Source organism: Lagenorhynchus albirostris, chromosome 3 (assembly GCF_949774975.1).
Source record: "Lagenorhynchus albirostris chromosome 3, mLagAlb1.1, whole genome shotgun sequence".
In the NCBI taxonomy this organism is placed as follows: Eukaryota; Metazoa; Chordata; class Mammalia; order Artiodactyla; family Delphinidae; genus Lagenorhynchus; species Lagenorhynchus albirostris.
Window position 1 is genome coordinate 76,543,940 of NC_083097.1, and position 13,830 is coordinate 76,557,769.

The 13,830-nt window shown below is 41.7% G+C and overlaps 1 protein-coding gene and 1 pseudogene across 7 annotated transcripts in view; both read right to left on the minus strand.

Moving 5' to 3' along the window:
* Positions 1-4,661, minus strand: part of LOC132517886 (E3 ubiquitin-protein ligase RNF19B-like) — an 86,955-nt pseudogene extending 82,294 nt beyond the window's left edge.
* The window catches only part of MCTP1 (multiple C2 and transmembrane domain containing 1), a 539,066-nt gene extending 525,755 nt beyond the window's left edge, over positions 1-13,311 (minus strand). For all 7 annotated transcript variants that reach the window (XM_060143283.1, XM_060143285.1, XM_060143282.1 and 4 more), the window contains exon 1: positions 12,592-13,311. In XM_060143283.1, the coding sequence (XP_059999266.1) occupies positions 12,592-13,311 (720 nt within the window). The remainder of the gene's footprint in view (positions 1-12,591) is intronic.
* Between the last annotated feature and the right edge of the window lie 519 nt (positions 13,312-13,830).

Genomic DNA, 13,830 nt, shown 5'->3' on the forward strand with positions numbered 1-13,830 from the left:
AAGACAGTCAAAAGGTACAAACTTCTAGTTTAAGATAAATAAGTACTAGGGATGTAATGTACAACATGACAAATATAATTAACACTGTGTTATGTTACACGTGAAAGGTGTTATAACATTAAACTTTAAGAGTTCTCCTCATAAGAAAAAAAATTTCTTTTTATTTCTTTAATGTTATATCTATATGAGATGACGGATGTTCATTAAACTTACTATGATGATCATTTCATGATATATCTAAATCATTACGCTGTACACCTTAAACTTATACAGTGTTAATGTCAATTATATCTCAATTAACCTAGAAGAAAAATAAATAAAATAAAATAAAATAAAATAAAATAAAATGGGGGTGAGAGGACCCATAGTTAGTTGGCCTCATGTCATAGGTAACATGATACAACTGAGCAAAGAGAGCCCAGCCCAGGGTGGTCAGAGGACCATCGTGAGCATGTCCTACCTCATATAATGAAACTTCAGAAGACAGAGTGTGCACTGTGATTTAACAAATATTAATTCAAAGGCAGGGGAGTGAAGGCCAAGCCCTACCCCAGCAGATAACATTACAAAGATGGTCATGGACACTTATGCAAAACAAGTCCACACAAACCTGGTACAAAACTCTAGCACCAAATACAAACAAAATTTGTGTAGCTGCCTGGAACTCACATTAGACTTATACTCCTAGAAAGAAAAAAATAGATTTTCAAATATGAAATGGGCACTTACAAATACACCATTCAAAATGCCATCCATATATAATTAAGAGAGTTATGTTATAAAAAGAGCCATTGAGAAATATTAGCAACATTAACAGAAAATAGAACATCCTTTAAGCAGCCAACACAAACAAAAGCTCTGCTGTCCCAGATCCATTTGGTCCTAACTCAGTTATTCTCCAACTCTCTTTTTCAGGTGATTTCAAAAATTGAACTTTCTGTGATTATGAGAATACATCTTTACAACCCTAAAGGTATAACTCTTTAGGGTTGAGACTGTCATACAGAGTGAAGTAAGTGAAGAAAGAGAAAAACAAATATCGTATATTAACGCATATATGTGGAATCTAGAAAAATGGTACAGATGAACCGGTTTGCAGGGCAGAAATAGAGACACAGATGCAGAAAACAAATGTATGGACACCAAGGGGGGAAAGTGGTGGGGGGATGGGTGGTGGTGGGAGGAACTGGGAGACTGGGATTGACATATGTACACTAATATGTATAAAATAGATAACTAATAAGAACCTGCTGTATAGCACAGGGAACTCTACTTCTCTTTGCTATACAGCAGAAACTAACACAACATTGTAAAACTATACCCCAATGAAAAAAAAATAAGAATAAAGGGATCACTTTTTCTCTAATTAAAAGGTGAACTGTATCAGTAAGGAAACTCTCCAAAATGTCTCCCCATTTTTTATCTGTGAGGATCACTTTGTGAGAGTAAAGCCAGGCCAAGCCGAAAATACTAACGACAGATCTTAGTTACTGTGACATCTAGATTGCAAAAGATTAAGGAAATAATTCAAAGACCTCTCTTCCATGGTGGCTGTAAATAAGATGAATAGTTACAGAAGAATGATTATTCTTACTGAAGAAAAGGTATTCCTTATACATTAGTTTAAATTCAAAGGAAGATTACTCATTCCCTTTGTAGAACACACTCCATAGTGAACGATAAAAACTGTCTTCTAATTTTTTTTTCTCATTGGTTGAGCTGGTTATTGTACACCTACTCATACTAAATGAACCTAGACCATTTGTAAGGACTATGTTATCACTGAAATTTAGTATTATCACATTAAATTTAGGTGGAAGAGTTTTGGAGTTCTTCTGTTTATCTTTGACTCCAGTGGGAAATATGATGCATGTGAAAAACAGGTACGTGTATAAACCATACTAGGTGAAGGCATAATTGTGTGTGGGTGTGGGTGTGCGTGTGCGTGTGTGTGTACAGCCTATGTCAGAGCAACACAAAATGTCAAAACATTATAGGAGCCAATTATTTAAACTTCACTGTGGGAAAAAAATTATGAAAGCCCCTAACAAAAAAAAAAAATGCCTGACTTTTCTTTTTTATTTTCTCTGCTCTTATTCCCAGAAAGAAAGAGAAATGACACAGCTGAAAGGCAAGAGGCAGGAGGGCAGAGAATGAAGAGCCAGGACCCAAAGAATATACCACCTGGATAGTCCTGTGACAGAGGTACACAGACTAACCACAGTCGGTCATTCAAAATACACAAAGACCCTCTCGTGGCAAGGCCCGTAAAGTTCTTCCTCATACCCTGGCATATACCCAGGAAGAAAAACGTTGGCACTGGGGACAGTGAAAATGTCAGGTAGAGAGGAGCAGATTAAGAACACCTTACAAAGCTCCATCTTCCTTGAAAAGAGGCAGAGGGCGTGGGGCCTGGGAAACTAACTGCGAAAGGTCGTTCTCCCTCCCAACTCTCCCATTCCCCTAAGTCTCAGGAGTCACAGAAGCAGCAGCCTGAGTCTGGAGTAAACGAATGCCACCTAGCAGGCCGAAGGGAGCAGAGTGGGACTGGGGCGATAACCAAACTGGTTAAGTCAATGTGGTTTTTTTTTTTGCTTAAAGCCACTGAGTTGAAAGGGCATGTGTGCAAGGCCACAGAGAACCAGGCGAGATCCCAATCTCAGCTGGACCCCGCCCCTGCCCCCTACTCCTGCTTCCTTTTGAAAGTCCAGGGAGGCAAAGAAAGAAAAGGGAGGCGCAGCCTGTGACCGCTCTCAGCCAGGAGACAGCGGCCACGCTGAAGGAGAGTGTTCCAACCGCCAGGGAGCTTGAGGTTTGGCAACAGCTCTGTAGTGACACAGAACTTGTCTCCAAAACCTATTCCAATCGCAAAAGAGATTCTGGAAAACACTCAGACTTCTAGTCTGGTGTGGTGAAAATATTATTCAAAGGAAACTATAGAAATGAATTTCTCTCTTATCAAAAGCTATTTAAAAAAAAGCTATTTTACATTTCAATAAAAGAACAAGGGTCAAATATGGCTTAAGGGTCCAGATAGAATATCGTTTCTATTTTGAGAGAGTAACTATTTGTAATTTTCAGAAATTGATCCTGTGTCATGCATGGGTCAACCCTGCATCTGAGAGAGAATGCATATTTCAACACATTTGAGCCACAATGCCTTAAGATCGAAAATTGCCAACAGAGTCCTTCAATTCCAAACCTTTTCATTATAAATATTTCCCCAAATATTTAGTCTCTCTGACATCAGACACCATAAAAAATCTATGTAACAGAAATGTGTAGGAGGTTTTCTTGTTTTACCTTTTTTTTTTTTAAACTGCCAAACATGTTTTGCCCTTTTTTCGCTCCCTTAACACTATTTTCAGTGCTTAATACTGCAGGGAAAATAACTATTTTACTCATGGAAGAATCCAAAATAACTATAATATAAAGAATATGAGCTCTTACATAAAAAAGAATGAAATAATGCCGTTTGCAGTAACATGGATGGACCTAGAGATTACAATACTAAGTGAAGTTAAGTCAGAAAGAGAAAGACAAATACCATATGATATCACTTATATGTGGAATCTAAAATATGACACAAATGAACTTATCTACGAAACAGACTCACAGACATAGAGAACAGACTTGTGGTTGCCAAGGCGGCGGGGGGGGCGTGGCTTGGGGAGGAGTGGATTGGGAGTTTGGGCTTAGCAGATGCAAACTATTATATATAGAATGGATAAAAAACAAGGTCCTACTGTATGGCACAGGGAACTATACTCAGTATCCTGTGATAAACCATAATGGAAAAGACTATGAAAAAGAATATATATGTATAACTGAATCAGTTTGCTATACAGCAGAAATTAACACAACATTGTAAATCAACTATACTTCAATAAAATAAGTTTTTAAAAAAGAATCTGAGCTATTACAGTAAATAGGTGACAATTTGGCACTCAAGAGCCTGGCACCTTTAACCATTTTACACAAATGCAAATTCAAAACTTAACCTTCCCTCTCCCTCCCAACGGAAAATACTTTTCAATACAAGCATTTGTGAACAGAACCAGGAAAAATCAAAAACATAAGTAAAGGAGGACATGTGCTCTAATTTATTCCTTTCACTCTCCCTTTTCCTGAAGGTTCAGCTACATCCCTGGTCTTAATAAATCTTTCCATCTCCCCATCCCCAAGGTCAGTCACCTGCTCAACATCAGGCTCTCACGGGACTGCCTTGGCCTCCGAGTGGTCGCCTGCCCCTGCTGCCAACTTCACCCTTCCGAGGCTCACGTGCCCCTGTCTCCCCTGCTCAAATGCCTCCGGGGGTCCCTCTGCCTCCCTAGATATGCTCCTCAACCCCCAGAGATCCCAGACCTTCAGCTGCACCTTCATTTTCCTCTACCCCACCCCACACCCTAGGCTTCAGTCCCACTAGTGATACCCCATTTCTTGAATACATAGGGCACTTGTTCGCCTCTGTGCCTATGGCAATATTCTTTCCTCCATCTCCCTGTGTCCGAATCCTAAGCACACTTCAAAACAAGGCAGAGGCCATCGGGTGGCAACACCCTCAAATTGCTGCCCCCCAGCCTACTCCTTACCTGCATCCACACCCGCACCGTCCCTTCCATCTGCAAGGGAGAGGATCCTTCTTCCACTGACGCTACCATTCCCCTGGTCTCTGGGACCCACCCCCACCTGAGTCCTTAAGGCCTTCATCCATCAATTAACCCCCCGTTCTCCTTTAACTTCAATTTCTCCCCCTCCACAAGCGCTGACTCATCAACCCACTCAGGTGATATCCATTAAAAACAAAACCAAATTCCATACATGTGTGTCAGCATACCGTATGATACAGCAGAAACTAACACACCATTGTAAAGCAATTATACTCCAGTAAAAATGTTAAAAAAAAAACAAAAAACAAAAACCTGCCCATGATCCCATCCCAGCATGGTTCTCGTGTTCTCATCACCACTTTCTTTGATCCCTTGTGGAGAGCCAAACTGCTTGGCCACTCTCTCTGTCCCCACCTCATCTTTCCACGCACCCTCCAACCCGCCGCATTCCGTCTTCCATCCCACCACTCCTGATGCTGTTATTCTGTGAAATGTACTGACACCTACTACGTCCAGATAACATTCATCTAGCACTGGGAGGGGAGAGGAGAAATCAAACATGAGCTTTCTGAGTCAGAAGTTCAAGCTGATAGCTAAAGTCAGCCCAGAGATATATTTTATTTGGTCTGTGTTGCGTTTTTCTAAAAATCAATTCTTTGTCAAAAATTCAAGATTCTGGAGACTTCACGCAAAAATCTGGATTTTTTTGGCTTCTGTTAAAGAATCTAGAAACCCTGGCAGCACTGCTTTCACTGCATGATAATAATCAGCTGGAGTTGAGAAGCAGCTGCCCCTCAGATGAGGCACCGGCTTCCTCGCTCACCACAGCCCCCATCAAACCTTTGCTCATTTTCTTTATTTTGATGGCCCCTGTGGGTAATGGAGTTTGAACACCTGCTCTAGATCAGTGCTGGCCAACAGAAATAAAAATGTGTCACATATATAATTTAAAATTTTCTAGCAGCCACCTTTTTAAATGAAAAGGAGTGGGTGAAATTAACTTTAATAATATATTTTACTTAATCCAATATACCCACGATACTATTTCAACACACAAGCAACATAAAAAATTAGTAATAAGATATTTTACTTCCTCTTCTTTGAGCTAAGGCTTCAAAATGTGGTGTGCGCTTTACGCTTTCCACCCGTCTCAATGTGAACTAGCCACTTTTCCAGGGCTCGGTAGCCAGTGGCTCTGCCATATGGGACAGCACAGCTCCAGATGCTTAATGGTCAGTTACAAAACTCGTCTTGCAATCAGAAAGAGAGACGATATTAAGGAGGAAGAGAAAGCAAGCAGGACTAAGGAAAAGGGTGATGATGTCCAAGAGCAGACATGGTGAGAGTTTGAAAATAGGAGAAGAGGAAGTAGGGACACAGAGACAACGACCAGCTCTGGGCCAGTCCTCCAAGGGAAGAAACGCCCTGTATAGGCAAATGCAGTCGACAGGCAGTGCAGATTTTCTGGAGGAGTCTTTGGTGTTTTAAAAATAGGCTCAGCATTAGACAGGTAGTCACTATGAAAAGCAACTGACCGACCGTCTGAACCCCAGTTCACACACTTGGCAACAGAATGAGTCAGGCTAGTAAGGGCAGGATTCTTGATCGAGATTGGGGTTTTAATCTAGTTAAAGTAAATGGGTTAGAGGAGAAGTGCAAGGAAGCAGGCAGGAAAGTATCTTGAGCTTAGATCCAAGGAGAGTTCAAGGCTCAGAGATCATGAGTGAGGACATGTCAACAGGTGTTGGTGATCCAGGTGTCGGGGTACGATCTCATAGGCCAGACAAGGAAACGTGGGTGCAAAACAGATACCTGGAATCGGAGACCAGTAACAAGAAATGCATCCTTGAGCCAGAGACCTCGGAAGCAGAAATCACTCTTCCATCCCCCACGTGAGCACAATATGGTGGTCAAATCCTCCCTTTATGCCCTCAGACATGAACCAGAATTAAAAGAAAGCCATGCCAGCAACTGGGAGAAGAGGGGAATGTCAAATACATTTGCCAAGCATAAAAGAACTTGGAAACAAGAAGGCAAGAACATCATTACATGACCATAAAGTGATTTTGAAACTTTTCCAAGAGAACTTATCTCTGAACAGCTCCAGCCCATCCATTCATCCCTTCGTTCATTCAGCAACCATTTATTGAGTAGTCTTCCCCGATCCAGTTTACAATGCTGATTAAATAGGTCCACTGTACGTACTAAGGCTTGCCAAATTCTACTCTAGCAGTGCAAAATACAGTGAGATTGCTAATATTGAAGGAGCCTCTCTAAATAAAACCCATGTGATTAAGAGGATGCATTGATCCTAAAATGTCCAGAGTCCCATTTGCCTATCATGTGTCATAATTTTCCAGATTGGCTAGGGCCCAAGAGAATGGGAAATAAGGCTGACATAAAATATCTCAAACAGATTTCATAGGAAAATTGTTCTCTCAAGAAGGTAGTATGCAGGACTTTAAAATCTCATTATATTGAAAATGCAGTTTTCATGTTGCTTGCACTCAGACTAATATTAAATAGGAGTACTTGGGACACTGGGGAAATTGTGGCCTGCTATTCTGCTGAAAAAACTTTCTAATGATAAGAAACTGGTATACATTGGAGGGGGAAATATATTTGCATACAATCTTGAATTGTTGAGGTACAGTAATCACTTTCCACATGTGATTTATAAAAAGCAATGTAAATTAGAAGAAAAGGTTGACAATGACAAAGAAATCAAGACAGCACATAAAGTTCACCATGCAGGGAAAAAAAATGATATTTTCAATGGTAGTTGACAAATCAAAATTCACAAATAAAGACAGTAAAGATTATTTGGCAAGTGATAAAAAGGACCTGAGGAAGAGTGCCTCACACCTTTGAATAATTAACTTTATAGGAAGATAAGCTTATCATAAATAGGTATGTGTTATACTGTAATTTTATGAAAACAAGCAAGCTTACCTAAAAAAGTTAAGACAATAACTGTTTCATTCACATAAAACAACCCCCCGCCCCAAAAGCCAGTATTCACAAAAATGGCTCTCAGATATCAAGAGATAGGTTCAGAGATAAGTTCTCTTGGAAAAGTTTCAAAATCACTTTATGGTCATGTAATGATGTTCTTGCCTTCTTGTTTCCAAGTCCTTTTATTTAGGATGCTTGGTTTGTTGAGGCAGGGAAATATATAGTTTTTAGTAAGTTTTCCAGCAAAATAAAAAGTTCAAAGCAAAAAAGTTTCAGATTTCAAAAAATTAATTTCTGCTTATCTTAAATAGATGTCTGCTACGATACTGTAAGTAACGATGATTTAACTAAAAAATGCATTACCCTAACTTGTGAATCTGCAGATTTTCTCAATGCTTATAATGTTATCTACACATACTTTTTTACTCTTCATCAGTCTAGAGTTGGCAAACGTTTTGATAATCCTTATGAGCAAAGAAATCATACTACATGTTTCCTTGTGGTGCCAAAGACATATTATTAACCTTTAATCTTGTGAAATCATCCCATATTTCCGAACAATGGGGCAACAGAAAAAAAGGGGGAATATTTGTCCTACTTTCTTTATGAATCTGTTAAATTTATTTTATTCCTACAAGTATGTATTCTCATTTTTATGATAATGTGCACATATTTTCCAAAAGTTACATAAGATTTTTTCATTACTGTGTGAAGCTGTGATGTCACCAGTACTGCCTGGGTTAATTTTAGGCTACTTTTGCCACCACTGCAAGGAAAATAACTTACATCCTCAATGAAAAGGACCATCAAAGCCCCTGTTAATTGTTTTCAACACCCACCTACTTGTAACGGTGGCAGTGGCAGAAGTTTAATATACCTTTCAAAAATAATAACAGCACACAATTGCTAGTGCCTACTGAGACAGGTTTCAAGCCAATTTCAAACATCTACCTCATAACAGTTGCATTTATACGGTATCCACAGCTCTACTCAGATCCACCAGATACACCTGATAGTAATTAAAAGTTACTGGAAACAATTCCACTCCAAAGTAAACCTATCACTCTGTTTATGCCCTTTCTCTGGAACAACCTGATGTCCCAATATTTCTCAAGAATGCAATCACACATCAAACTTTACACGCTGCTCCAAAATGTTCTAAGATCTCACCCTCACTCTCTCACTTGCAAAAGCTTTGAAAAAGCTACTAACACTCCTTTTAGGAGCTTATTTTTTAGATTACTGGGGGATTTTTAGTGGTTTTAATGATTTACATTAGGAATATTTTTAAAACTTGTGCCTTCCCCAAGACTAAGTTAGGTTCTTTGAAGTAAGATTAAAGACACCTGAAAAATAAATAGCAAAAATTACCCAAATCACATTTTTAATAGTTTTTGAAAATACAGGCTTTCTTTAAAAGATCAGATAATTAATAAAGCAATATTTACTTCATGTCTAGACTTAATCTTAGAAAATATCTTCCACTTTTTTGGGGGGCTTTCATATGTGTTTTAGGAATTTTATCCCAATGAATGGATATTCCTATCATACCCTGAATATTTTATCCACTTTTTTCAAAATCATTTTTGCTCCTCGATGACAGCAATTTTAACAAAATGAATTTGAATAAAAACAACAAAGGTTTAACATTCATAAACACTACACACTTTTGTTAAAACACTTAAAAAATGCAACATATTCATTCCTAACTCTTTATCTTAACGGAATTTCTGATTCTAGCAAAGTATAATTTTAGTAACTCATCAAGATAGAATACATAAAATTGGCACATTTTTGATATGCACACAAATTGAGAATACATCTTTCCCAACTGTGTTGCAGAAAATGAAATGCATCTGGTATGACAATATGGCCCAGCACGTGAACTAGAATCAGTGGGAAGAACGGGGTTTCTTTTTTCTTTCAAAGCAGAACATTTTAAATAATGCACATGGCCCAACAGCAAGGCATTATTAAGTCTATTAAACTGTCATTCAAAGGTATATTTGGCTAAAGAAAACATAATAGCAAGAGGGCTGACAGGGGCATAGGAGGTAGAATGGTTTGTTTAGTTGTAATTATTATACATCAGTGACTTCCAAATCTCTTTCCCTAGCAGTCCAAAATGATTTTTTTGGTTTTGCTTAATATCTCCACTCAGTGTCAGTGTATGTGCCCATATGTTGTTGTGTCCTCGTGCTCGGCTGGGCAGTGGAGAGGTGGGGAGTGTGTTGGAGAACATGGCTGATGCCAGGATCAAGCAGAGAACAAGAGAAAATGTGAGCAATTTGCCTCATTTTGCAACGAATTTTCTTTCTTCCTTGAGAGAAAGTGCTTTTTATCTAGGCGATCTGAAGATGGATTTAATGTTTTTAGCATCTTTTCTTTTTATGTGTTCCCATCTGTGCTTATGAACTGTGAATAAAACTGAAATCTGCATGTGCTACGAGCTTCCTCCCCATGCCCAAGTATCTTCAGCAATGAGGTGTTAGGAGAGCAAGGAAAGATCTCTGAGACATGCAGGAAGCTCGGAAGGGTGCTGCCGAGTTACACCTACTCCTGGACACCTTAGAGAATCCTCTTCCAGTTCCAGATTCCAACTCCATTTCTTTCTTCTCTCCATTCAGAGAGGTGAGCCAGACTCCTTGAGTTGGGCAAAGAGGCATTTAGAGGACTGAGGAATCCTCTGTTGTGCATTAGTGACAGAGAGCTGCTGAAAACTGGATTTGTGACTCGTAACGGAGAAAACTGTCCACTTCTCAGGGCACAAGGCTTCCTGAGCAACAGATGCAGGGAATCAACAATAAAGCATCAGGGCTTATTTTCCTGCCTACACTCCACTTTTCACCTACTCTTGGAAAGATATTTTAGCTTTTGTATTCCTCCTATGACTTCATTGAAATGCTGGTTCTTTATAATGAGAAGCTTCTTTAGAACAGACAGTATGATCAATAATGTCATTTGTAAATGTGATATAAAAGATATGCAACAATGCATTACAGAGAACAAAGAACAAATGAATTCAGCTAATCCATCACAGAACTGATTCTAGGAATCCAGAATGTATGTAAACTTGCAAGTATTAATCAATAGGACTGAAGTTATCTCAGAGACATAGAAAGTTCTAAAAGTTGTCAAACGTAGCTGTAGCGATGGAAAAACATTGTGGAGAATGACAAAAACTCTCTCTGTCATATATTAACCATGTGACCTTGGAAAGATTATTTAATTTCTCTGAGCATTGAGTTCCTAATGCATAAAATAGCAACAAGAACTTCTATCATGTAGGGCAGCTATGAGGATTAAATCATGGAAGTGCCCAACATATAGTGAAGGCACACACAATAATGTTTGTTTAGTATCCTCTCAAAAAAGATTTTTTGGTCTTTTGTATACAAAATTTATATTTACATAGCAGTTTTTCAAATAAAGATTGATAGTGTCTGAAAACGTTTGGGTAAAAATGAATATAAAGATTAATTCTGAATTCTCTGCTTTCACTGTGAAAATATCTTGGTTCAGTGAACTGCAAAGTTATTTAGTAAGTTAACATTTGCAGCAATATGATCTCTGCCTTCCAAACTAATTCAATTCTTATTTTTTATCATTCTTGATCATAAAAGTTAATAAAAACAAATGTAAGCAAGTACCCCAGCTCTAAAATTCTTATACATTAGGATTAGGTACACACTCAAATACAAATATTTTTTAAATATATAGTATTCATCTACACTGAATTTAAACAATCTTTTTAAAACCACTTTTTACCTCATTTTGGAACCAGAAACAGGAGTTCTAGTCAATTCTCTTTCAAGATAAAAGGAAAGATAGGTTTATTTAGGCTTTTTGTCAGTATTATTTCTGCCTACGCTTCTGAGAATAACTGTAACCTTTTACTAAACCATCAGGTGTTTTCTAGAGCATTAGTAACATCAGGTTACTGCAAGCAATTGTGTTTATTAAACAACAAAACATACTAGTATTCTGGTTTACTTTCTGAAATTACACTAATAAATTAGCCAATAAACTATAAACATTTTCAAGTGAAATCCCATCTATTCCCATATCTTACCCTTCAACGCATGGCCTCATGGTTTTTGTGACCCAACTTTTAATCTAATTAAAGTTTTAATGTATATGTCATTAACCTAACAATTAATCAGAGTCAAAATAATTAGAATTTAAACAAAATAAGATGTACTGGCAGAAAAGAGTTCTTTAGGTCTCTGGCAGAATGGAACTTTCAAAATATTTGCTAGCATTAACACGATTTGATAAAAATTTACAAAAGGAGAACATCGCCTCTACAAAACCGAGGGAGTAAAAGCTGCCGCTCAGTGGAACGCTTTACAGATCTTACAGGTACATTTTTACTTGACTCTTCCCTGACCAGAGAGTCAACATCACGTCTACAGCAGAATAATTTAAACGCAACTACTTCAGATGACTATCAAAACAAAAAAGGCCATAGGAACATCGGTTTAACTCGGAAGCGACACTCACGCTATTTGTTAAGCAGCGATCCACTCGCAGCAGAAAGTTTTGAGAAGGGAGGGCTGGAAGATGAACAGACTTCTGCCTAAAGGGTTTCCCCAAGACATGACCTCACGTTTGCCATTAATTCACCTCCTCGCATTTCTAATTTTCCCTGCAAGTTGTTGGGTTTGCTTGTTTTTCTTTTGACAAGATGAGACTTAGCTGGACAGTCCTTTTAGGAGATCTCCAAAAAGTACCCATTTTGTGTCTAACTTTATTCCTATCCTATTTGGCTACAATTAATACTTCCACTTTCATCGGCAACTGGGAAAGCTACTCAAACAGCTTCTAGCAGTAGGTATTATTTCTGTCAAAAGTAAAGTCAGAGCGCAAGTCAGTACTCTACTAAGCAGGAGCGGGACGTTTTCTTTCCACTGCTTGAACTTGGTAGCACCCCTACCCCGCCAGCAACTCCCGTGGTCTCGATAGCCCACAGCTGGAGGCGTGGCCCCGCGCACCTAGGCTCGGGCCGCGCCCACCTGTCACTCACCCGTCTGCTGCCGCGCGTCTCGCCCTTCGTGGTTCGCGGCTCTGCTCGGCTCCGTGCTGGCTCAGCTCGAGGCGGCGGCGGCGGCTCCAGCAGCTGCTCCAAGCAGGCGGTGCCCGGCAGGGAGGAACTCTTCTGATGGCACAAGTGCGCCGCGGTGCCCCGACGCCGTGCACCCTCATCTCGGGCGCGGTCCCCCCTCGGGGGCGGCTGGGGTGAGGAGGACAGGGAGGATGAGGCAGAGGACGAAGAGCAAGCTGAGTCCGGAGAGCGTCCGCCAGGAGGCGTCACTCCGGCTGCTCCGGCGGCTGCCACCGGGCCCCTGCCCGCGGGAAGCAAATGCTCGCGGATCCGGCGGCGCAGCGTGGACCCCTGCTCCGCTCTGCTCGCACCCTCGGGCTCGAGAGGCTCCGGCGAGGAGCAGCACAGGTTGGGCTGGGAGGAGGAAAAGACGCGGTCCAACACATGCTTCCGTTTCTTGAAGCCGCTCCACCTGCTGCCCGCGCCACCCAAGCCGGCCAGTGCGTCCCGCCTACCCCCCGGGGGTGGCGGGGAGGGCGACGGGGTGTCCGCAGTGCGGCGCTCGGGTACCCCCGCGCGCCCGCCCCAGCCGCCCTTGCTCTTGCCCACCCCTAGCTGCAGGTTCTTCCAGAGCCGGGCCTGGAAGGAAGAGGACGCCGCCGCAGGCTCGGGCGAGCCCGCCGCGGCAGCCGGGGGCTCCATCCTTCACCCCCTGCTCCTCCGCTCCCCTCCTCCTTCTTCTCCGTCCGCTCCGGCTGCGACTCCTCCCGGAGCCCCGCGGTGGCAGCGAAGACGGCGGACGCAGCAGCAGAAGCCGGGAGTGACCGGCGGCTTCAGGCCAGAGCGGGGAAAAGACGCCGCCGCCGCCGAGGCTCTCCGGCCGCGGGACTCCGGCGCTGCCTCTTCCTCCCGCACCCGCGGGGGTGGGCTGGCGCTGTAGCCAAATCTCGGCCGCCGCAAAGTTTCTAGCTCCGCGCTCCGCGGCTCCAGTCCACTGGAGTCCCCCAGGCCGCGCCCTGGCCCCTTCTCTCTGGCTCCGGGCTCGGGACGCTACACGCACCGGGCGTGCGTTTCCAGCTGCGCCTGGGACCGCACCCGACGCCCTCCGGGTAGCACCTGTCAGCGGCGGCGAGGGTGGCTGCCTCCGAACTGGGCGCGCGTACGACTCACACAACAGGGAGGATCGGGCTGAAGACACTCGGCGCGCCCCGGGACCATCCT